A 24,537-nucleotide genomic window follows, 5' to 3' on the forward strand; every position below is an offset into this window, starting at 1 on the left:
TGTCTGATTTTCCACTCAATGGTTGTGATGATCCTCACACAATTCTTACTTTTGACAGTACACAAAGGTGCTACATGGCAAGCTGGGATTCCAGTCTACAGAGGGCTGTCCCTTCTAGGCACTGGGCCCCTGTTGAGAGTCAACACAGCCTTTCCCAAGAAGGAGCCAGACAGACAAAGCAGATGAGTTAGGTGGTAACCACTAGAGCTGCATGGTTCACACTGAATCACTTTGTGATTCAAAGCAGACCTCCAGGTCAGAAACTTCAACAAGCTTTTCCAGGGATGCCTGAGTGGCTCAGTGGTTAAGTGTCTGCCTCTATCTCAGGTCGTGATCCCGGGGTCCTGGGATCCAGCCCCGTGTCACTTAGCAGGGAGCCTACTTCTCCCTCTCCTGCTCTCCCTGCTTGTGCTCTCTTTCTCTCTCTCTCAAATAAGCAAATAAAACTTAAAAAAAAAAAAAAAAAAAAAAAAAAAAAAAAAAAAAAACAAGCTTTTCCAGAATTCAGTAAAACTATTTTCATTGATTTTACTTTAATAGTTACCTATCCCTTACGACCAGTGATAGTGGTTTTCTGTTGACAGTTGTGTTCTAGTTTCCTTTTGAAATAAAGGAATATAAAAAATGCATAAAGAAAAAATATTCCGAAAATAAGTCTGGCAGAAATCATGATGGTGAAAGAAAGAAAGAAAGAAAGAAAGAAAGAAAGAAAGAAAGAAAGAAAGAAAAAGAAAGAAAGAAAAAGAAATTAATTCATGATGGTAATGCAAGAAAGCCAAAGAGCTTAGAGTCTGGTCTGATAGAACACAATGGTCATAAATAGGATCATAGCCATTTTATAAGGATTATAATTTGTATGTACACTGCTGTGGGAACACGAGAAGAAATGACTAATTCTACATGGGGGATTTGAAGAGGACTTCTTTTTCTGTTTCTTAAGATTTCTTGATTTGTTTTAGAGAGAGAGAAAGTGTGGGTGGTGGGGCAAAGGGAGAAGGAGAAAGAGAAGATCCTCAACCAGAACCCTCTGGGCAAGGAGCCCGACTCAGGGCTGGATCCCACACTCCTGAGATCATGACCTGAGCTGAAATCAAGAGCCAGCCGGCCGCTCAACCAACTAAGCCACCAAGGTGCCCCTTGAAGAGGACTTCTACACAGGAGATGCATATGAATTGATTCTTGAACTGCAAGAAAAAAACGAGGGGTTTAGCAGAAGGAAGACCAAGGGCCGAGGTATAGGGGTATAAAGGAGAACAGTACTGTCAACACAAGGGGGTCAGTACAGTTCGTGTGAAAACTCTTTGAAGGGCAGGATTCAACCCACTATAGATAAAAGGGAAATTCAAGTTCATGTAGTTTCATCATGACAATAAATGAGTTTCATCTCAAGGATCAAGTGGCTGCCTGGAGCACCATAGTGAAAAGGATTCCAATGTCCCTTCTGGGCTCAATGGGGAAAAAAACCTCATGACCCCTCAGTGATGTTGGCCATGGAGACAGAAAAGTATAGCATGGGTGCCAGCTATCTGTGGACCCTGATTCTCGATCAATGCTCAAAGTTTATAGACCAGAACAATGAGACCCATAGACAGAGCTAAGATGAGCACAGTCAGAATAAGAACCAGGCAGGCAGACTCCACATTCTTCCCATTCTGTGCTCTATGATCTCCTTTCACCTGAGTCAGAGCATTTAAGGCCATGGATTCATTATAAAGAAAAGCAAGTTTGCTCTAAGTCTTGAGTCAATTCATTAAGAGGCTTAAATTTATGAGTCCAAAACAATTAAGCTTTGTGGAGTAAGGGTGCTGGTGAGATCACCAGTGAGAAAGGATGGTCTCATTTGAAACTGCATCCTTATAGAAAGTTAATCCCAATAAAAATCTCTCCCATGTTGCTGCCCCAGGCTGAGTATGTTGTGCTGGGCCAGATTTCACACGTGGTCAACTCATCTCTCCACTAAATAGGGTGGTCTCCTCTAGTTGAGGCTGTGATGAAGAGCCACAACGTCCAATGAGGAATTCTTGAAGCTTCCACTTTCCTCCTAACAGAATCTTCCAATCTGGAATAACACTCAAAATGACTGAGGCTGCTGGTTTGTCAGAAGTCCAAGCCCCATAACCACGATCTTTTTTTAGTTTTTAATTGGGTAGAGTCACTGTGGCTGAGCTACATTTTCCTCTCCTTTAACATGGACCGTGGAAGGCAATCAAACCCCCTATTCTGCACACATTCATTCTTTCTTTCAATTCTTCCTCCTAGAAAGGGGGGAAGGGGTGCCTGCTGCTTTCACTAAGCTGCCATTTTGCATCCTCTTTAGATGGGGATCCAACAAGTCCGCAAAACTAGAGATCACAAGTGAAGTTACCTGGTATTTTACCATGGAAATTTCACCACTTGAATCTGAAGTCAGATTTTATTTTATATCCAAGTTTAGCTCACACCTTCTAATTATATAGTCAGCTTTTAAGAACCCTCAAGCATGCTACAATTTACAGTTGATTTTGTTTTGTTTTGTTTTTCTGTTTGATCTGCCTGTCATGGGAAGAGGTAATTCCACTTCAAGGTGGGGAAAGAGGTGATAATCTAAGTCACAGGCTATGTAATACTACAGCCAGTGACACCAGACTTCCATAAAATGAAGGGGGTTTCTAAAAAACAAATAGCAACCTAGTACAACAGTGGTCCAGTGTGAGAAGCCTCCTTGGAATCCATTCTTCCATCCTCTTCAACGTCCCAGATTGAGGAGGAGAGAAGGGAGATAGGACAGGTGATCAAGGTGAAGCCAATCCCAACAGTCAAACATCCTGACCAGTAACTGGTTGAGAAGAGAGCAGGTGACACAGGCTAGTCCAATCACAGTGAACTCAGGGCCCACCTTCTTCCTCGGTTGGGTGCGGGTGTGGACATGGCTGTGTGGCCTGGAACTGCTATGCCAGCCTGTCCATGAGCAGAGATAACAGAAAACAGAATCTGAGAGAAACAGATCCAGGGCTCTGACAACCTCGAAACCTCTAGGTCAGAATGTACCTGTAGCCTGCCCTATCCCTGGCCTTTTTAGCTATAGGAGCCAATGAACTCCATTTTTTGGAGGATCCAGGATTGGTTAGGTTTCCTATGATGTGCAACTATACACAGCTTGATACATTTACTTTCCAAATCTCTCTCTTCTGCTTCCTGGCTATGCAGCAAGTCACTAAACCTCTCAGGGCCTCAGTCTCCCCATCTGCAACACAGAAGTAAAACCTACTTCATAGGGCTGTTAGAATTAAGTGAGATACTTGATGTAAAGCATCAACGTGGCCCAGTCACTGGCACACGGCAGATGTCAGCTCACCCACTCATTCCTGAATGACCATCGTAAGAGACTCTGTTTCCAAGAAGCACCCACCACTCTACTAGTTAGCCATGGTGTTAGGACTGCAGGGCTTTTTTCTCTAAGTAAACTAGTTCCAGAATCTGATGACGGCAAGAATAAAACTTGTGGTAGAGGACAGAGAAATACAAACTGACCAAAGCCACAGCTGCTTTTACCAACTGGCTTAAAGAATTCTGTCTTTAAGAAAACAACACTTCTTACGGATAGGATGTGCAAGAATTGGAATTCAAATACCCTGTTGGTGGAAATGGAAAATGGAAAACTTTAGCAGTTTCTTAAAAAGTTAAATATAGGGCACCTGGATGACTCAGTTGGCTAAATGTCTGATTCTTGATTTCGGCTCAGGTTATGATCTCAGGGCCATGAGATAAGCCCCATGTTGGGCACTGTGCTCAGTGGGGAGTCTGTTTCTTTCTCTCTCTCTCTCTCTGCCCCACCCACCCCCCTCTAAAATAAATAAATAAATCTTTAAAGAAAAAAAGTTAGGGGTGCCTGGGTGGCTCAATAGATTGAGCATCTGCTTTCGGCTCAGGTCATGGTCTTAGAGTCCTGGGATTAAGCCCCACGTCGGACTCCTTGCTCATCACAGAGTGTGCTTCTAGCTTTCCCCCTGCCCCCGCTCATGCTCACTCTCTCTCTCTCTCAAATAGATAAATTAAAAATCTTTTTTAAATTTAATAGAAAAGTTAAATACATACCTACTATATGATCCAGACATTCACTCAGGAATAAATATGTATGTCTACACAGACTTTTACAATGTTCACAATAGCTTTACTTGGAAACAACCCAAATGTATGGACAGTACAATGTATAAACAAATTATGGTATATCCCTACAATGAAATGCTGCTCAGTAATCAGAAGGAACAAACTATTGATACGTGCAACAACAAGAATGACAGGCAAAACAAATAAGGAAACAGACAAGGAAGAGTATAAACTGTACAATTCCATTTACAGAAAATTCTAATACATGCAAACTGAACAACAGTGGCAGAAAGCAGATCAGTGATTACTTAGGGATGGGAAGGGGGGGAGGAAAGAATGGGAGGGAGGAATCGCAGAGAGGCTCCAGGAAATTTGGGGGGCTGAACAGATACTCTCTTGGTTATGATAATGGTTTCCCAATGTGTGTTTGTATGTAGGTATTTATGTGTATATATCTCAAAACTTAGCAAACTATACACTTTTCTATTTTATTTATTCATTTGACAGAGAGAGGAAGCATAAGCGGGGGGGGGGGGGGGGACGGGCAGGCAGAAGAAGAAGGAGAAAAAGGCTCCCCACTGAGCAGAAAGCCCCATTTATGGCTCCATCCCAGGACCCTGGATCCTGACCTGACCCAAAGGCAGACACTTAACCAACTGAGCCACCCAGGTATCCCAAACTGTACACCTTTTTTTAAAAAAGTCATTCCGATAGAGACTCAGTAAGACTCTTCCTTCAGAGCAAAACGAAACACGGCATATGACTGATGTTTAGAACTTGAGCTTCTGCCCTCAGTTCAGCAGATGAATCCCTTCTGTCTTTTCTCAAATACTTGTATACATTGTGAGATGATCACCAGAGTAAGTTTAGTTAACATCTGTTACCATACATGATGACAAATATTTTCATCTGATAACTTTTAAGATCTATTCTCTTAGCAACTTTCAAATACGTAACAGAGAATCATTAACAATAGTCACCATGCTATACATTAAGTCCCCAGGACTACTTATTTATACCTGGAATTTTGTACCTTTTGATCCTCTTCTCCCATTTTGCCCTTCTCCCAATCCCTACTTCTGGTGATCATCAATCTATTATCTGTATCCATGATTTTGGTTTTTTTTCTTTTTTAAGATTTATTTATTTATTCATGAGACACATACACACACACACACACACACACACACACACACACACACGGGGGAGGGGGGCAGAGATACAGGCAGAGGGAGTAGGCTCCCTGCAAGGAGTCCGATGTGGGACTCGATCCCAGATCCCGGGATCACGCCCTGAGCTGAAGGCAGACGCTCAACTGCTGAGCCACCCAGGCGTCCCTCAACTGCATACTTTTAAATGTGTCCTTTTTTGTATGTCAATTATACCCCAATAGAGTTTTTTTTTTTTTTTTTTTTTAATTAAGCGCTTCTGAGCTTGTATGCTCAGGCACTGGGGAAACCAAGATAGGAACCACTATACCACAAAACAGACGGACTTGATTTTGGACATAATGCAAAGGTGTTCTTAGAATGCAACTTCCTTAACATTCATTCCACTGCTAAGCATCACTTATCTGAGACTTTTACCTGCTTTTAAGGACAATGCAAATATTTCAGCAGTCCCTCAAAATACCTCCTTGAGAAATACCTCCTTCACTTAGACAAAAAGCCATTGACTGAAGCTCCCAGAGGCAGATGTCTGAAGCTCTGCCTTTGAGAAACCCAAGCCTGCCATGTTCACAAGCAATGGGAGGGGCCTTACATTCTAAGTTCATTAGCTCAGGAGTTTCAACACATACTTGGGGAGTGGGAGGGAAAAATCCTGCTAAGTGTGAACGTCTTTGTCTTAATATCATCCTGACATCTTGAGGACCATCTGTTTTCTTTCTTACAAACTGGGCCCAAGCTTGTCTTTCTAACAAATAAACAAGATAATAAAAGTAAGATACATTCTTCCCCTTTCTTTGGTCAAGCTCATTAATGCACTATACCAGCATTCAAATGATACACTCTTTGTAAGGGAAATATTTCCGACAAATACACACGAAAAAGGGGAGACAGAAAGAATAGGACAATATAAGCACCACACAACTAAAGACATAAAATGTTACAAAGAGTTAAGAGCCCCTGCACACACACCCCTCCCCCCACATAGGCAACCATTACCCGAAGCTTGGTGATGGTCAATCCAATCAATGAACATATCTGTATTTCTATTACATATGTAAAACTTTATATAAACAGTAACACAGCATAGGTATCTTTCTGCAATTTGCTCTCTGTTCAACATTGTTTGCAAAACTGATCCAGGGTGGTATATCTGGTAATGCCACTGTTGCCTACGTCCATCCTCTTTCCTGGCCCACTTCTGGTTCCAGCCTCAGTTATGGCCAGCAGTTCTGTGCCAGCTCAAATCACTCTCTGGGGACCACCTACCACCCCAGCACACACCTTCTCTTTTCCCTTTTTGCCCCAGCAGAGCCAGCACACATAGGCATCCTGCCTGGGAAGTTTGAAGAATGAATGCTTCCAGCACTGGGGAGCAGGAGCTAGTGGATCTCCAGCTCCTGTACTTCTCTGGGCAGACGGTTCTAGAGGCATTCTGTCCATTTCTCAGGAGGTCCCACTGCACTGACCTTGATAACTCACCCTGCTGCTGGTTTCTCCCCCTTCCCTGTCTCATTCACTATTCCTCTTTCCTGCTTCCTGGGATCACCTCCCCTGAAAAAGGCAAACCCACATGGGGGACGGTCCTTGTGTCCAGCCCACTCTCAGGAGAATCCAAATTAAGCAGAGCTCCAGTTTATTTATTATTGCTCTGTATATCCCATTTTTACTGGCACAATTTATCTTAAAAGAATATCCCCTCTAAGATGGATGTTACAAGAAATCAAGTTCTAAGTGACACTTGATGACAGAAATTATCATCGAATGACGGAATACCAAAAGGCATACAATCTGGCTCCTGAGCTATTTATAACATGTTGTATACACACGTGTAGGGAAAACTGAAAAGGGGAGACTAACAATTCCTTTGTTTTCTCTGGATGGTGAGATTAGAAGCAATGTTTCCTCTTTTACTATTTTTATACAATTTTCCCATTTCAATGCAAAAACATGAATCACTCTGAATGAGGAAAAAACAATAAAGGCTATATAAATGATACACCGTTGACATCAGTAGGATTCCTACAATGACTCAGCCTGGAGGAGGTCTCATGGCAGAAAGAGGCAGGAGGGATCCAGGAACAAGAAGAGGGTGTGGGCATGGCCCCTGGGTGTAGAACAGAGGGGCTAGGGAGGTAGAGAGATGGACAAAGAGGCCAGTAGAATAAGACACACACCTTCTTTTCCTCAATACACTGCCCCCCCACCCAGTGGGGGGACACATGGATGGGGCACATCCATCCCCTTTTCTGATACCACCTGCTACAACAGGACCACCGCATCCAGCCCCCCTTTGCCCTTCCTAGAAGAGTCCTGATAGGAGTCCAGATCCCTCTCTCCCAACAGGACTCCTAGGCCTCCAAGGAAGCTCTGGGGAAGGCCTCACTGGTCTGAGGGTAATCCATCCCCCTTGCCAGGTACTGGTTCAGAGATCACCATGTAGTCCAATTTTGGCGAATGAGATATAAGAGGTCTCTTGCCAGCTTCTGGAAAAGCTGTTCTTGGCTCATAGGGAACCCCGCAGAACTCTCTTGCAACGTTGCAGAAACTCTCTGCCATGGGAAACCACAGGGGAATTGGCCTCAGGACTACTGAAACTAAGAGAGCAGAGACTTCAAGAACCAGGATCCTTGATGACAGAGTTGCTGGATCCTACGAACCCATAACCCACTCTGTGCTGGCTGACAGGAGCCAATCAATTTCCTGGTCTGTGACCAGTTCTGGGTCCCATTCCTGCTGCTGAAAGGATTCTAAATTACCCCACCGGCCCCCTGGAAGGCTCTTCTTGTCCATTTCATCCTGATTTAACCCTTACACTGTGTCTTAGGGGTCACAGCATTTGTCCCAAGCCTTGGATTCCTTCCGAATGTCCTAATGCCAATCAGCATGATCTAACCAAACCCCACATCTGACATCCCCCTTCACCTCACTTACCACCAGCCTAGAGTTTGTAAACACCTGAGCCCTTGAATCAGAGAAGTGTGGGATTACCTGTTGGCGCTTTCTAAATACTTCCCGTATGGCATGTACTTTACAAAATTTAGCTCATTAAATCCTGACACCCACTCTTTCAGGTAGAAACTATGATTATCCCCAGTTTACAGGTGAGAACACCAAACGCTAAGGCTCCAGAGAAATTCTATAACTCAATCCTAGTCACAGTGAATTCCAGACTCAACTCCAAACTGCCTGACACCCCAGTCCTCATTTTTTAACCACAACTTCCGTCCTCCCAGAAACCCAAGAGAAGCAGATGTTGCCCTTGGTTGGCAGATGGAAAGAAAAATCAGCCTCAGCCTCAACTTCACTACCTCAAAAAATGCCATTCATTCCTAAACACTAGCTGGAGGCATTTCAAAGGTCCAATCTTGGGGTATATCTTGCTTGCAGAAACTACAGGACATGCTAATCTGAGGGGGGGAAATCATGCCATCAAGAGCATATCAGGACATCTTGGTTTTATCTATTTACAGTGGACATGGACCAAAAGCAGCTCAAACTCAAATCAGGCTTTAGGGAACTAAGGTTGGATATCACCACATAAAGGGTTAAGATGGATCACTCTCTTGGGGGGGCCTGGGTAGCTCAGTTGGTTAAGCATTTGCCTTCAGTTCAGGTCATAATCCCAGGGTCCTGGGCTTGAGCCCCGCATAGGACTCCCTGCTCAGCAGAGAGTTTGCTGCTACCTCTCCTTCTGCCCCTCCCCGCCTTGTTGCTCATGCTCCCTCTCTTGCTCTCTAATAAATAAACAAAAGCTTAAAAAAAAAAAGATGGATCATTCTCTTAACACCATAAGAACTATGTAAAACTTTAATATATTGTTTCTCTAGAATCATTCTGAACTGAAATAGGTTTATTGTTCATTCAAAACAATTCAAAGTAAAAGAATCATTTTCTTCTTCAAAATCATTTTCTAAACTTTTGTTTGTAAAGGACCCCTACAGGCAGGACAGAACTTAGTTCTCCAATTTTCTTGCCGCAGCTTCTATGGCTTTGCTCTGCTCTTCATTTATGTTAACCTACTCCTATGACTCCCATTAGACTGTGAGCTCCCCGAGCCGGGGGTGACTAAGCCCCAATCCCCTCTGTCCTCCTAGCCACTAACCCAGCTCCTGGCACAGCTCCTGGCACATGATGAACATTTTACAAGTATTTATAGAACAAAGCATCTATACGGTACTACTCTGAGCTTTGGTGACACCATCAATGCCTTTGCATCACTGAGACAACATTACTCTCTTGCCAATTCTTTCTCAATCCTTCTGGGCAGGTCAGGGAGAAAGGCTCAGTGTGGTGCTAGATTACTCTGAGCACCTATCACTGGCTAATTTTCCTTTTTTTTTTTTTTTTAAGGCTTTATTTATTTATTCATGAGAGACACAGAGAGGGAGAGAGAGGCAGAGAGACAGGCAGAGGGAGAAGCAGGCTCCATTCCATTCAGGGAGCCCGAAGCGGGACTCGATCCTGAGTCTTCAGGATCACGCCCTGGGCTGAAGGCGGCACTAAACCGCTGAGCCAACTGGGCTACCCTAATTTTCCTTTTTAACCAAAAGAGTAGGTCTTCTGCTGAGAACAGGCAACGGTGCTAGCTAGAATTTAATAACACTGTTTGGGGTTTGTTTATGATTACTCTGATTTACCTATAGACCTTGCTTTTTTTGTTATGAGTGTGACACAAGTCTCCTTTTCAAAGGCATTTGTCTTATTTTTATTTTTTTTAAAGATTTTATTTATTTTATTCATGAGAGACACACAGAGAGAGGCAGAAACACATACAGAGGGAGAAGCAGGCTCCCCATGGGGACCCTAACTCAGGATTCTACCCCAGGACCTAGGGCTCATGCCCTGAGCGGGAAGGTGCTCAACCACTGAGCCACACCCCGCGTCCCTCAAAACTCTAGAATCACACAAACTATACGGGAGAGAAATGTTAAGCAAAAACAAAATAGAGGCAGCTGGGGGAATGCAGCAAAAATAATAAAAGTGATCCCTTTACGAATGCCTGAAGTTCGGGAAACACAGACCTGGTCCAGTTCTCCCCTTTTACAGATGGGGAAATACACTGAGAGAGGGAGGCAGGGCCTCTCCACAGCCCCAGTGATGATGGAAATAGGCCCAGGTCTGCCTGGGTCCCACAAGCTCGCCAAATCCAGCTTGCTCTGGGCCTTTCCCAGGACCAGAAACTGGTCTCCGGAAGCAGAGCGGTGAACACCTGCTGATCTTATTGATAACGCCTGACGGTCAACTTCAATAGCTGGCAAAACAAAAGCCATTGTGCAAGTGTTTAAATTTTTGCCCTGTCACAGGGAAACAGTGCCCAGGCTGACTAATTTCTTCCCATCATTAAAATGCAAAGATCCGCATGAGTCATCATTTGAAGATAACCCCCCCAAATTCTACCTCTGGGAAAGGTGTTGGGTGTTCCCTGCCCCTACAAGAGACAAACCTAAAAATGACACTCCCCTAAAAGGACACAGTAGTAGAAATCTGGCCCAACCAGGGAACAAGGAGGAACTGAAGGAAGCAGGTAGATACACAAGACACACAGATTCCCTGGCCTGGCTAGGCTGAGACTAGTGAGCCCCTGAAAAGAACTGGGAATGATGCCCGCCCCCCACCCTATCAAACATACATACAACCTCCCACATCCTTCTGGACTTAGAAGCCACAGAAACTGTTGTCAATCTCCTCCAGTCACCCAACAACCCTGACACTGTTTGTACAGGGTGTGACCCCAGGATTCCAGTTTCCAAGCACTACTGTAAAAATATTGTCACTAGCTCCGTGGCAGGAGTTTGGGCAGTGCTGGGTTTAAGACCACACCCAGGGCAGCAAAAATCTTGGCAGGAAGCCCCACCATAATCCCAGGTATCAAAGGGCCAGGACTAGAAGGGAGAGAAAACAGTGCCCAGGGCCAAGGCAGAGCCAAGCCTGGCTCGAGGAGGGCAGCTGGTCCACTCCCCTCTGTTCCATATTGAAAGTACACAAGGCAGTGGGCACAGGCTCCTCTCCAGCATGGCTGCTCCCTCTTCATCCTCCCTGATTGAGCCCTGAAGAGGGTGAGTGGGAGGAGTGGGGCTTTACAGTAAGAATGCTGATGCCAGCATCACATGAGCAGCAGCTGCCAATTACTGACCACTGCCCATGAGCAGGGGCGGGACTAAGGACTTTAGGTACACATTCACTTTATACCTTAGAGCTCAATAAGCCAGAGCATTTTATAATCATATTCTGCATATGGAAGACAGGCTCCTAGAGGCAAAACAGCGTGCTGGGGTCAGCCAGCTCTAAAGGGTCAGAGCCAAGGCTCAGAGCCACCACCAAGTACATCACCCGGATGGTGTAACAGCTGCTTCCAAAAAAGCAAAACCAGGAAAGAAAGGAGAGTGAATCGAAGAGAAAAAAATAATTAAAGAAAGGAAGGATGGGGGGAAAAAAATTAAAAAGCTGGTTAAAACAACACATCCACTAGCCAAACAGGACAAAAGGGAAAGTGGGGGAAGACGTCAAGAATAGTTGGCACCTGTTTTCTCTCCTTAAAGGAAGCTTGGCCGGAAGATCAGGAAGTGCCTCCAGCCCATGGTTCCTGCCCAGCTACTACTCAAAAACCCAGGTCACCTCTTCTAAAAGCAGCTCATAAGGTATGAGGCACCCTGGACCGATTTCTGGGAGTATTCCACCCACCTCTGCCCTCCAAGATAATTAGGTCACTTCTTCCTCCGGTCTGAGGAGGCCATCTCAGGTCAAGGAAGGAGAGAGGAGGAGGAGGAGGAAGAAGGAAGACCACCATTCATGGGACACTCATTATCTGCCACGTGCTTTGCAAGGACCGTTGATTAAAAATCAACAACAGCAACAGCTGGGGCACCATGATAGCCTAGGACACCGAACCTCAGAGAGGTCAAGCAACTTGCTTCAGGTCTTCCAGCCAGTAGGTGGCCAGGTCTAATTGACCCATACTCTCCAGCACACTCTGGACCATAGTTCAATCTGTATCTGGAAGTGGTTTCATTCCACCTCCTATGATTCCATAGACCTGGTGTCCTGAGGGTTGTTGAGAAAATGTTACAAAAACACCAATACCAGGAAGCCCTCAGGGCTGCATAGAATATTCAGACTTCTAAAAGTTCCCAGATGGGCAAGGGTGAACCAAGCTACCAACTACATTCTGTTAGGCTCATATTGGAGACCTTTAAATGGCTAATGGTGCTGAGCAACTGAAAAGTAAGTGAATTTCCACACTGGGCTAACCGTGAGACAAGGGCATAATAGTTACCAAACATAATAACTATTATTAAGAGACCCTGGCAGTCCCAATAAAAGCTGGTCCTAAAAACTTTTAAGAGACAGAAAGTAGCTGGAGCACCCCCACTCTGTGGTTGACCATAACATATTTGTAGACCAAGGGAGACTTGCAAACCATGAGCCTCAACCGAGACCCTCCAATTTTAATGCTGGCCACTGCTCTGCAGTAACTCAAGGATGCATCTTGTTACAACCATCAGTAGGATCAAAATGATTTCACAAAACGTTTCCAGTCCAGTCTCTTCTTCCTAACTAAATGCAATCCCCTTTGCCCATTCTGATCAAAAGGCAGCTGTTGCACAGAACTCCCCAAAAGTAGAAAAAGATTTGTTAAGATTCTCCCCAGGTGATGTGGTTTTTTTCTTTGTATTTCTCTGTGTTCTGGCAATTGTCCTACATTAATTACAAACACAAATTTTTAATATGCAAAAAGTACTTAGAGATGAATTTTGAAGACCATGCTGATGGCTTTCCTTTGACAGTTAAAATTTCTCAGACAAGGGTTTGACTCATAGTTGGCCACATACTCTGTGGCTGAGATGTGCCTTAGTTTCCTCACTTGTATAATGGGGATTACAACAATAACTACATCCCAAGGTTGCAATTAGTCTTCATTTAGCTGTTAGTGAAAAGCATCTATCCCAATTTCTGGTACTGGTAGGTGCTCAATATAATATTCACTATTATTAATGGAACTAGTACTATGATTATAGTGACTCTCAGTAGCTTCCATTTATATTCATTTTCTGAGCCCGACATGGTCACTTGGAAAAGACCTTATTTTCTCACAGTTGAAGCAAATCATAGACATTCAGAGAATGACAAGGAAGTGCTGAATTCTTTACATTCAGCATCACTATCCCCAAAATGAGGTGTCCTACTGGGACCCCAGACCCAGAGGTCCACTACACACAATTCCCTTTTTCTCTACTGGCTACAAAGGACCCTAATTTTGCATTTTCTAAAAGCAGATATATTGCAAATTAATGTATCAGACTCATTATTCAACCCATGTATGCTAGAGGATGTATATTTATTCAATAGCTCATTATATTCCTACCAGGTGCCAAGCTCAGAGCCACAGAGGTGAACAAGAGATTCAACACCTGCCCCGAGAGCAGTCGTGATCCAGTGGGAGAACAAAACAGGCAAGTCAAGAGACAGCTAGAGCTCAGAAGCTGTGAAATGAAACGGCACGGGACGGGAGGGGAGCCGTGGGTGTCCAAGAGGGCCTCATGCCCTCCATTCTCAGGTGTGACTTCCCATGGGTGTCAAACAAGAGTGTCAAGAAAAAGGGACAGGAGAGATAATTATGGTCAGAAATGCATGCCCAACAGGAAGCGTAATGTGACACCCGGATCATTTCCTGTAAGGGACTCCCAGACAGCAGAGGCATTCCCCAGGTGTTAGCTTGCCTCCTTTAGTGCAGATAAAGAATGTGACAAGCCACTGCCCAGGTGCTTGCCAGCCAAGATCCCTAAGGCTCCTCCTCTTGGAACTTTCTGGGTTCTGCCCTTGGTTGGCTGGAAACTCCAGTGAGAGGCCTCCTGTCCCACCAGTAACAAGCCCTTGGTCTTCCAGCTCCTGCCTCTTCTGACAAGGAACCTTATAAATGGAACCCAGAACTCTGCTCGATTAATAGAACCACCAAGTCACAAAGGCCTTTTAGGCCTGAGCCTGAAGACCCCAGTGCCTTTGGTCCCCTGGAAGACGGTGCCTCAGCCCCCCACCTCTGGCCTGCTTTTACCCCACTGAGGGAACAAATTATTTTGTTCTTGAGAAGAAGCCCCAGGCCCAACCATGCTCCCAACAGACTAGAGAATGCCAAATAATTCTTGTTTCCCTGGAATATCTGATAAATTACTTCAGGGAGGTAGAGGGAAAATCAGGGTGATTCACACAAGCAGCGCAGTACCAGCATGATAAGAACTTGATTATTTTCTTGGGGACAGCAGGGGAGATGGAGGAATCTGATTTTAGCCACCGAGAATCTTTTCAGACCCCAGCCTCCACGGGAGGCCTGCCTCTGCCTCGGTCACTAGCAGCATGAGGCCGAAAGCAACACCATTCTTGTTTGCAGAAGGAAAGCCAACTGCTGCTTGCCTTTTTTAATCTTAAAACCCAAATTTATGGGCCGCAGCAAATTTACATATCCCTGCCACAAATCCCCACCCACTTCCCTATAGCTCAAAAGCCAAAATTCCACACTGTATTCTCGTTATATCTAAACGGAAATTCCAGAGAAGTTGTCTGGCATGGCAAAAGCTGACCAGCCTTATGAAAATACCCAGAAAGGTGACCCATTTAGTCAAAAGAGCTTTCAGATCTCCATGAGAAAAGGAATTCATGCCAGCATAAAGGCCCTTCAGAGAAGGAGAACAGGAGTGTTGTGTTGACGCCCAGACCTTGCAACAAACCAGCCCTGAGAGTTCGGGGAGGCTGAGCACCGAGTAGGCCAGCCAGGCCAGCTTCCTCTCTCAGGAGCGCTGCAGGAGAAGCCCTTGGGGACGCAAGTGCAGCTCCAGAGCAGCCTGGCAGATGTACGCAACCCAGCAAGGGGCCTACCCACAAGGCTCCCCGAAGAGGAGCTGGAGAGCTGGAGCTGTTGGCTTGGAGTGGGAGCAGGCAGCTGTTGGTGCCAGAATGATAAAGGCCAAATGCCAGCCAGAGGAGAAAGGTTCTGCTCAGCAGCAAACACAACCCAACATGCCCTCCCAACAGTTAATGTTTAAAGGTAGCAGAAGGAACGGATGTGGGGTGAGGTCATTTCTGAGAATGCACAATTGCGCCAGTGGTGTCAGTGACCAAGGATCTCCTGGCATAGCTACATCTCTACAAACCCCACCAAGCCCCCCCCCCGCCACATACACACACCAAGTGATGTACACTGCGAGCCCCACAGGACTGCAGCCAAGGCGATCTCCAGGGGCACTTCGTCCTCACCTCCGGCTTCTAGACCCCCACAAAGAAAGCCCTGCCTGGCTGCCCAAAGCAGCCTTCAGCTGGTCCCCACTGTCCAAACTCTGTCCCTGGGAGCCAATTAAAGACAGGGAAAGAACTAGAGATGCCCCCAGAACTGAAGAAGAGGCCCCAATTAAAGCTCAATGGTGCTGGAAGAGGCAAGGCAAATGGGCCCCCAGAAAGTTTTGTTTCGTAGAAGAACATTTCAATTTCACATACATCAAGGTCAAGTGAGTAAAGTTTGAAGCAAAATAGAAATGAACAGAACTAAAGCTGCAGAAAACCTCTCACTACAGTTTATCTATTTTACTTTTAAGTGTGAAACCAAACTTTGAGACGCAAAAAAATACTTGATAGTCTGCTGCAGGCAAGCATTATGCCTGGCATGTGCAGGGAGATTGATTTGGGCCTCAATTTTCTCATCTGTAAAATGGAAATAAATACAGTCACTCCTTTGCAGGGTTCTAATGATGAAAATTAGAAGCAATAAAGATAAGGCACTCAGGACAATGCTTAGCAGACAGCAGGCACAGGGAAGTGCTAGACACTATACTCGAGGGTGCGTGTGCAGACGTCAACATTCAATACACAAAGATCTCATCACTGTGTATCCGTGGAAAAGCCAAGGCATATACAAGAGGGCAAGTGTCCTCCTACCAAGCCATCTACCTATGCCAGGTTGTGATGATGAGGAAAAGGAGGAAGTCAGATGCTCTGTCAAAATAATTCAGACCTATAACCAGTCTTGACTAAGCGAAAAACCAAACTACCTCTTTCCCTATAGTACAAGAAAATCTTAACCAAGGACATTCTACTCCACAGTGACCGGTCAAAGAGAGGGGTCAGAGAAGTTAAAAGTTCTCTGGCATGTTTTAGAACCAGAGGATGGGTATAAGTAAAACCCCATTAAATTTTTTTTTTAAACTGGAGAGTTAAAAAAAAATAAAATAAAATAAAAAATAAAAAAATAAAAATAAAACTGAAGAGTTTGCAGAAGAGTTATAGCAATGATCTACAATGTATCAAATGAATGTATTTAAGGCAAGTGCTAGAAGGCTCTGAGAAGAAAGGGAGCACTGTACATTATTCACAATATGATTATGGAGAAAAGAAACCATGATCCTAAGTGGATAGAATTAAAATACCCAATAGTTCCATCCTTTATACCACGTATAGCTACTCTCCCATACTACTTTGTCGCTTCAGTATAAAGAGAACCATTTGGTTTTCTAATCATCTTTCCCCAAAAACTCTCTCCCTAGGACATGGATGCAATTTCCCAAGGAAAATGAGCAAAGCACTTAAAAGCTGCAAAGCCACACTTTCTAAGCCCCAGCAGAGTAAAGTGCTGTTGTTTATTATACAGTAACCTGAGCCAATCTGGTGAATATTGAGCACGTTTAATGGATAACTAGATTTACAACAGTAATGTACGGTGGCTTCTACTAGAATGTCATGAAAGGCAATTTTCATCATTACAAGAGCAGGAAATAGCACACATTCAGACTGAAAGGGCTCATTCCATTGGCTTTGTTAATTTGGTCCAACTTGTTGGGTGAAGGGGATAGAATTATAGACCCACCTCCTCAACTAAGGATAACTAAAGATCAAAACTAAATGCAGAATAGCAACAAAAAGGGGGTTGGGGGGGGAATGAAATGTAGAAACAGGCCCTCAGGGGCCTCCAAATTCGGTATATGTACCACAAGGGTGCACAAGAGCACAGGAAAAGCCAGATCTTATATTTGGATTTGTCCTCTAAAAAGAAAATGTGCTTTACAAATATTTAATACAGGTTGATAGCAATATATGTATATAAACTTAGGAATTTGCATATATGACAAAGGGGCATGTTAGAATTTTTTACTGATAGGAATGACTGCAGTAAGAATCAAGAGAGCCCCCGATTAGACAATCCATTTCAGATGGGTTCACCCACCCCACACCAAGCACCCTCAAGGAAGATGGCTGGTTGGCAGCCTTCAGCCTCAGAAGGCCCTTGGTGAGACAGCCCCTGCCTACCTCTGGGCCACCCCTCTGACCTCCACCTGACAAACTCTTCTACTGCTGCACCTTACATGAGCTAATCGTCTGTTCACCTGCCTAATTCTAGTCTGGCTTTAGGTCCCAGCTTGATGGCCTCTCCCTCCAGGGAGTCCTCCAGACTACCCACCGCAGTCTGAAGGAAGGTACTCCTCCCCTTCCACCTCCCAGAAAGCGGGTCATTTGGTTTTTTGTTTTTTAAGATTTTATTTATTTGAGAGAGTGAGAGAGCGCAAGCATACATGCATGAGCAAGGGGAAGCAGCAGGGGGAAAGGGAGAAGCCTGCTCCCCACTGAGCCCGAAACCCCACACCGGGGCTCGATCCCAAGAGAACGTGTCTGAGCCCAAGGCATATACTTAACCAACTGAGCCATCCCGGTGCCACAGAAAGCTTGTCATCTTTTTTTTTTTTTTAAGATTTCATTTATTTATTCATGAGAGACACATATAAAGAGGCAGAGACACAAGCAGAGGGAGAAGCAGGCTTCCCACGAGGAGCCCAATATAGGACTCGATCCCAGGACCCCAGGATCAGGACCTGAGCTGAAGGCAGGTACTCAACCACTGAGCCACCCAGGTGACTCAAAACCTTGTCATCTTGATCCTCACTATCCACAGTGCGGGGCCCACTGCTGACAGCAGCAACTGGGAGCGGGCTGGAAGTAAAGAATCTCAGCCTTCACACCTGACCTGCTGAGTCAGACCCACACTTTTAACAAATTCCCCAAGGGATCTGTGTGTGCCTGAAGGTTTGAGAAAGACACTCCCTGGTACTCTCATCTCTGCACTGAGCAGTGTACAAGGCAAGTGAGGGAACTGATTCTCATTATTCCTGTGGTCCTAGTGCTGGGCCTGGCTCAGAGCTGGTCTCTCCTATATTTACTGAATGAGGAAAGGAAGAAAGAAAGGATCTTAGGAGGCATCTTCATGAGATGTTCCAAGCTGCAAGGGAGGGAATAACTAACACACCAGATGACAGCAAAAGAAGTGGCCAGAAAGTAGACAGAAAACGAGACAAAGTCCTAGACTTGGGTTCAGAAGCACATTAACATTAATGATAATGCCGGCACTGTGATATAAACATATAATGGTCTCAGCAAGTGAGACAGGAACTATTATTCTCCATTTTACAGATGGAGGAAACGGAGGCTCACAAAGGTTACGGCAGTGGACCAGAGTTGCACAGCTATTAGGGAAGGAGTGGGGCTTAGCATCCTGGCAGTCTACATCATTCGCCTGTACCTAGTTTAACCTAGGATGTGCTGACCCGGAGGCTGTTTATAGAGAAAGTAGGATGATGTGATACCCCTGCCCAGAAGCCACCACAAGCAGGGCCCAAAGGCTTGAAGCCTGAGCAGCTGCCCAGGGAGCAAGGCAGCCATCCTCAACTACCCTGTGCATCTGCCTCACAGCCCAGAACCAGGACCCAGGCAGTGAGGGGAGGGCTTGGGACACATGGGTGGCTCAGTGGTTGAGCATCTGCCTTTGGCTCAGGAAGTGATCCCAGGACCCGGGACTGAGTCCCTGCACTGGGCTCCCCGCAGGGAGCCTGCTTCTCCCTCTGCCTGCGTCTCTGCCTCTCTGTGTGTGTGTCTCTTGTGAATAAATAAATAAAATCTAAAAAAAAAAAAACCCCAAAAATAAAAAAAAATTTAAAAAAAGGAGGGGAGGGCTAGTGCCCAAGAGACATAACTCGGTTCCCAATCAAAGCCCTCCTTCAGGACAGACTCTCCAAGAACGAAGGCAGCTGCTGACTGGCACGCCGGCTCCGTCGTTGCTGGAGGAGCTGCTCAGAGCCCAACTGCCATCTGGAAGTGATTTGGCCCAGAGATTCCTGAACGGGGTGGAAGGCTGGAATGACCGGCCGCCCCATGCTCCAGTCCAGGTCTCAGAAACAAAGCTGGTATGAATGGGCCCCTGAGGCAGCCGTAACCTAACCAGGGGTCCTCCCCTTCCAAGGAGGCCAGTCCACAGCCCTATTAGAGCAAGCAGCAGCAACACTAGGCAACCACGCTGGTCTCCCCGGCACAGCACCAATTCTAAATGTCCTTTCAGTGTGCAAACCCTCCAGCAAGGACTTTTGGGAATACTACTGGATAGTACCCGTATTTTTTTTTTTTTTTTAGCAAACATTCACGTGCCACAAATTTTTCTAAACACTTTTGAAAATATTAACGTGTTTAATTTTTCTAACCACCTTTTGAAGGAGGTAGTTACCATCCCCATTTTAGTGATACGGAAACCAAGGTACCCAAGTTTCTTAATAGCTACTTAGTGGCAAGTGGGATTTGAACCAAGAATCTTTGCTCTTACCTACTACAAGAGCCACATCTCCGACTGTGTTATTTTGCGGCAAATGGCCCAGAGCTCATGGATTCTGACAAGGAAAGCATGCTACTTGGCTACTTTTAAAGCATCTTCTACTACCTTTGCCTAAAAGCCACACTGGCATTTGCTAGATCAGGAAAGAACGGGATTTAGGATTATTGCATTTGTGTGTTATTTTGGTGGGGGTGGGACAATAGGAAGGAAGAGGGGGCCAAGCCCCATGGTGACCCACCACCCTGGAAACCCCACCCAGTGACCCAAGGTCTTGGGAATACACACCCACCTGCTGGGGCACTGGCCTGGCACGGGCAACTTAAATCAACATTAGGGTCAGACCGCATACTCTGAAAAGGAAAGAATTCCTTTTTCTAAAGGATCAAACCAAAACACACCACCCAAACTTCTAGGCAGGCTTGATTGTCATTCTTGGGCTGGGAGACCCCTTTTTCTCCAAGCTGGCTGAGCTGCTCAGGGTCAGAAAGGTTTTTGGAAAAACAAGTAAATAAAACTGCCAGCTCCTGGCAGGCAACTAGGATTAAATATGCTGAGGCCTCACTATGAACTGCCCAAGACAGAACACGAAACTGAAGAAAATCTTCAACTTTTGGATGCAGCCTAGAATGGGCCCACCTTACAACAAATCACAAATGTGAATAAACAGCCAGAGCTGTCTTTCAGTGAATTCTAGGCAGAAAAGCCAGTCCTCTGGCAGCTTCTGACCATCTCCTGTCTCAGAGCTGGGAGCCTGTACACAACTCTTATGATTCCAGCAATGTACATTGTTGGAAGTTATCCAAAGAACACAACACCCTGTATTCATTCAAAGATACCTTCCCAGATTATGGAGTAAAACACCATCCATTAAGTAGCAGGAAATACCACCCACTCTCAAAAAAAACAGAGAAAACAGGGCGGCTATTCCCTCAACAAATTCACCTTGATGCAAGATGCAAGCTGACTCTCCTCACCTCCTGACTCATCTCATGGGACCCTCATCCTGTCACTCACCTAAAGTTTTGAGATCCCTACTTTGCTCAAGACCAGAGGTTCGAAGTGTGGGTATCCAGGCGCCACCTCAATACCCCAGACTTGCGAAACCTGGTGTTACAGGGGCTTTCTGCGTACGGGAGAGGGGTTGTGTTTTACTCATTTCCGATACTGAAGAGCGGGTCAGTTAAGGGTCAATTTCATAACTGGACAGGCCCAGCCTCCAGTCACCGTTACTAGCCGGGTGACCTCTGCAAGTTATTTCACTCCTATTGCCTCATCTTTAAATGGAGATCATAATACTAACAACAACCACAGAAAACACAGCAACCGTCTTCTAGGCACTGGGGCAGAACTAGGGCAAGCCCTTTACCCTCTCAGTGACTTGCTGAAACAAATCATTATGTAGACAAGGAAACAAATCGTGAGGATCCTATCGGTGATCAATGGGATGATGAACAGAACATACTGTGCACCTAGTGTATGTCACCAAACTCAGAGCGAGCGCCTTTGTCAGCACAATGCAACACAGCCTAAGCAGCGAATACTTGAAGTCTGAGCTTGCTGTGACTTTTTTCTGAAGGGCCGTTACCCAGAACAGCCCCAGGAACACGGTGAAGAGGCCCCAGGCATCACTCCCACGGGAGTTCTGGCACTTGGCAAGTCTCCCTCCAAGCTCCGGAGGCTGGAAAACCTGTTTACTGCGAGATCTTTCTGGAGAGCAACGAGGCAGCCAATGACAGGAGTCATAAAAGTGGCCACACTCTTTGACCCAGGAATGTCACTTTGGGGGATATAATCCAAGAAATAATTTAAAAGGAGCAAATAAAGCAATGTAACCTGTTGTGGTAAGACGTGCACACCAAGAAGCTGCCAGTAGCCCACGGGCCCACAACCAGAGAAGGGGAGGCTCACCCTGGAATGTCAGGACAATAGAAGATGCCATGGCCTGGGTGGGTTTAGGAATGAAAATCACGAGGGTCAAGTAGAAAAATGTAAGGAACCAGACACAGTCTAGAACGAGATCCCCAAGTTCAGGAAACTGATGGGAAGCCACGCTGGAAGCAGCTGTGGCCTCTGTAAACAGTGGGTAAATGAGGCAGTCCAGGATTTTCTGGTGCTGTGGTTTCATTTTTTTGTTTGTTTGGTTTTGTCTTTTAAGGAGATTTCATGTCATGTTTGGATACTCCTGGTTTACTTTAAGTTTCTTTGTTCACTTAATTAAATAAATACACATTTTTAAAACAAAGGAAAAGTGATCCAAGTTGAGCTCAGCCAGGCCTTGAGATTCCTCAGAAGGAAAGCTGGTTTCTGAAAAGGGAAGAAATCCAGGAGGATTCTAGGGTTCTCTTTCCCCAGTTGTAGGAGATGGCCCCCAAAAGAAGAGGCAAGCGTGTTACACAGCTCTGCAGAGAACACCCCTGACGTGGTGCTGACTGGGCGGTGACAGCTGCCTGGGCCCAGGAAGCAGGAAGCAGCCCTACCAGCCAGGACAGGTGTGGGGGAAGGGGAGGGAGAGGACAGAGGAGACTCAGCCTAGAGGAAAGCCCTTTTACTCAGGAGAAAGTCCCAGCAGCCACACCCACCACCAGCGTTTCTTCCTATCACAGAAGTTAGCATAAGGCCCGGTTTTCTCAGGAAGAGACCCCAGACCCAGGCCTGGGTCAGCTCCACCTGGCAGTACACAGACACACACAAAGTAGGTGCACACACTTTCTCTGCACACCCACACTGTATACCCAGATGCTCTTTACACAAATGCTGTGTATACACACATACTGCACACACACACACACACACATTACAGACCCCTCACCCTACTGTCACAGCCCATACCCTCAGCAGCCTTGTGACCCTCCTGGAAACTTTCAACGAGTCCAAGTCCTAGTGGGGACCTGACCCTCATGCTCTCTACCCAGCTCTGAGGAGAGGAACCCGACACCAACTCCCTCCCTCCTCTCAGGAAGACCCTGGTGTAGGGAAGGCAAGGAGAGGAAGGCACAGTCTCCTTTCATTGTACCCACTTCCTTCAATTCTCAGCTAGACCCTTCCCACTTCCATGACCCTTTGGACCCCCCACCCCACCCCTTGTCTGTAAATTAGGTCTCAGGACACCCCAACTCGCCCCATGTGTAAGAACTGGGAGCTTTGGAAGGCTGCTGGCACACAGTGCACATTAGTCCGGGCTCCCTACAGAACAGTAGTTCCTCTACCTCCACTGTCCCTAAATGATCACCTGGGCCGCAGGGCGGGCTCACCCCCAGGCACCGGGCCAGAGCTAAGCTGGGAGCAGAGGCAGCGAGGACGACACACCCCCGCGGCTCCCCTTCCCACCTCGGGGCGCGCACCCAAGCCAGAGACGGCGGGGGAGGGTACCAGGTCCCCATGCCCACCTGCGCGGCGAGGCCCCCACCTGCGCGGCGAGGCCCAGCCCGGAGAACTGTCCCTCCCCAGGTCTCCCGCCGCGCGCGAGGCCAACGCGCGTTTGTCCGCCACTGAGCGCACCGAGGTGGGCGCAGCCGGGCGAGCGCTTCGGGGAGCATCGGCCCAGGACCCCACTTCACGGACTGCGGACCAGGGGTTTCCAGCTCCCCGCAGGCAACCCTGGGGGCGGAGAAATGCCACAGCCCTCCCTCTCCCCGTGCAGCCCCAACCCGAGCCCGGGACCCACAGCCCCCCAAGGACGCACGGCGAGGCGCGGGGCGGGGAGCTAGCACAGGAAGCCCCAGCCCAGGGAGAGGCACCGGGGAGGGGGCCTAGGTCTCTCCGGCGTCCCCGCCCGCTGGAGGGCAACCCCCCTCCCCAGCGCCCACACCCAGCCCGCAGCTCCCGGGGAGCTCTAAGGGCTCGCAGCAGGGGGCCCAGCCTCCGCCCCCCCGACCCCGGGCGCGCGCGCGAGGACCGGAGGGCACACCGGGGCACTCACCGATGGACACGAGCTTGATGCTCTCACGGTCCAGGAACTCCAGCGCCACGGACACGTTCTCCAGCTGCATCTGGCGGAAGGTGGGCCGCTGGTGGTACTTGCGGTACATACGCTTCTGGCTGAGCACCTCGAGCAGCGCGATGAGCCGCAAGCCATCGCTCAGGTCGGTCTGCAGGTTCCCGATGCGCTTGTTCACGCACTTGAGGTGCTCGTTGCACCAGCGCGTGAAGGTGTTCTGCTGGATCTTCTTCCACGGCGCGTCCTCCGCCAGGTCCTTCTCGGTTACCGGCATCCTGGCGGCGGGGAGAGCGCAATGCGCAGCGACTGCCGCGGACGGGCGGAGGGAGGCCCAAGGGCCGGCGGAGCGAGAGCCGAAGCGGAGCGGGAGCGGGGCTCGAACTCGCTGCTACTGGAGCCGCGGCCGGCACTGCTCTGCGGCCGCCTGCCCCTGGCCGCGCGAGGCGTCTGGACCGGCGCCTGCGCACTGAGCCGACCCGCCCTCGGGCCCCGCCCTGTCCCAGCCCCGCGGCGGGAGTTCCCGAGCCACGCTCGCCCCCTGCGGTCTCTAAGGTGCACTGCACCCTGCGGCCTCCGAGGTGTCCCGGGACCCCGCGCTCGGAGCGAAAGGGAGCCAGGGGAGAGACTTGGGGTTAAGGAGGTCACGGTCTGATCCCTGAGTAAGGGACGTGCAAGAGATAAGACCCCGTGTGGGGAGACGGCCGCTTGGGCCACGA

The 24,537-nt window shown here is 47.2% G+C and overlaps 1 protein-coding gene across 4 annotated transcripts in view; it reads right to left on the reverse strand.

Annotated features, from left to right (window-relative positions):
- Nucleotides 1-24,294, reverse strand: part of FLNB (filamin B) — a 138,092-nt gene extending 113,798 nt beyond the window's left edge. For 2 of the 4 annotated variants that reach the window (XM_025985819.2, XM_025985812.2), the window contains exon 1: nucleotides 23,804-24,294. In XM_025985819.2, the coding sequence (XP_025841604.2) occupies nucleotides 23,804-24,095 (292 nt within the window). In that variant the 5' untranslated portion in view covers nucleotides 24,096-24,294. The remainder of the gene's footprint in view (nucleotides 1-23,803) is intronic. The other 2 variants (XM_025985807.2, XM_025985798.2) reach the window with 1 other exon arrangement.
- Between the last annotated feature and the right edge of the window lie 243 nt (nucleotides 24,295-24,537).

The sequence above is a fragment of the Vulpes vulpes genome, chromosome 9, assembly GCF_048418805.1.
Source record: "Vulpes vulpes isolate BD-2025 chromosome 9, VulVul3, whole genome shotgun sequence".
In the NCBI taxonomy this organism is placed as follows: domain Eukaryota; kingdom Metazoa; phylum Chordata; class Mammalia; order Carnivora; family Canidae; genus Vulpes; species Vulpes vulpes.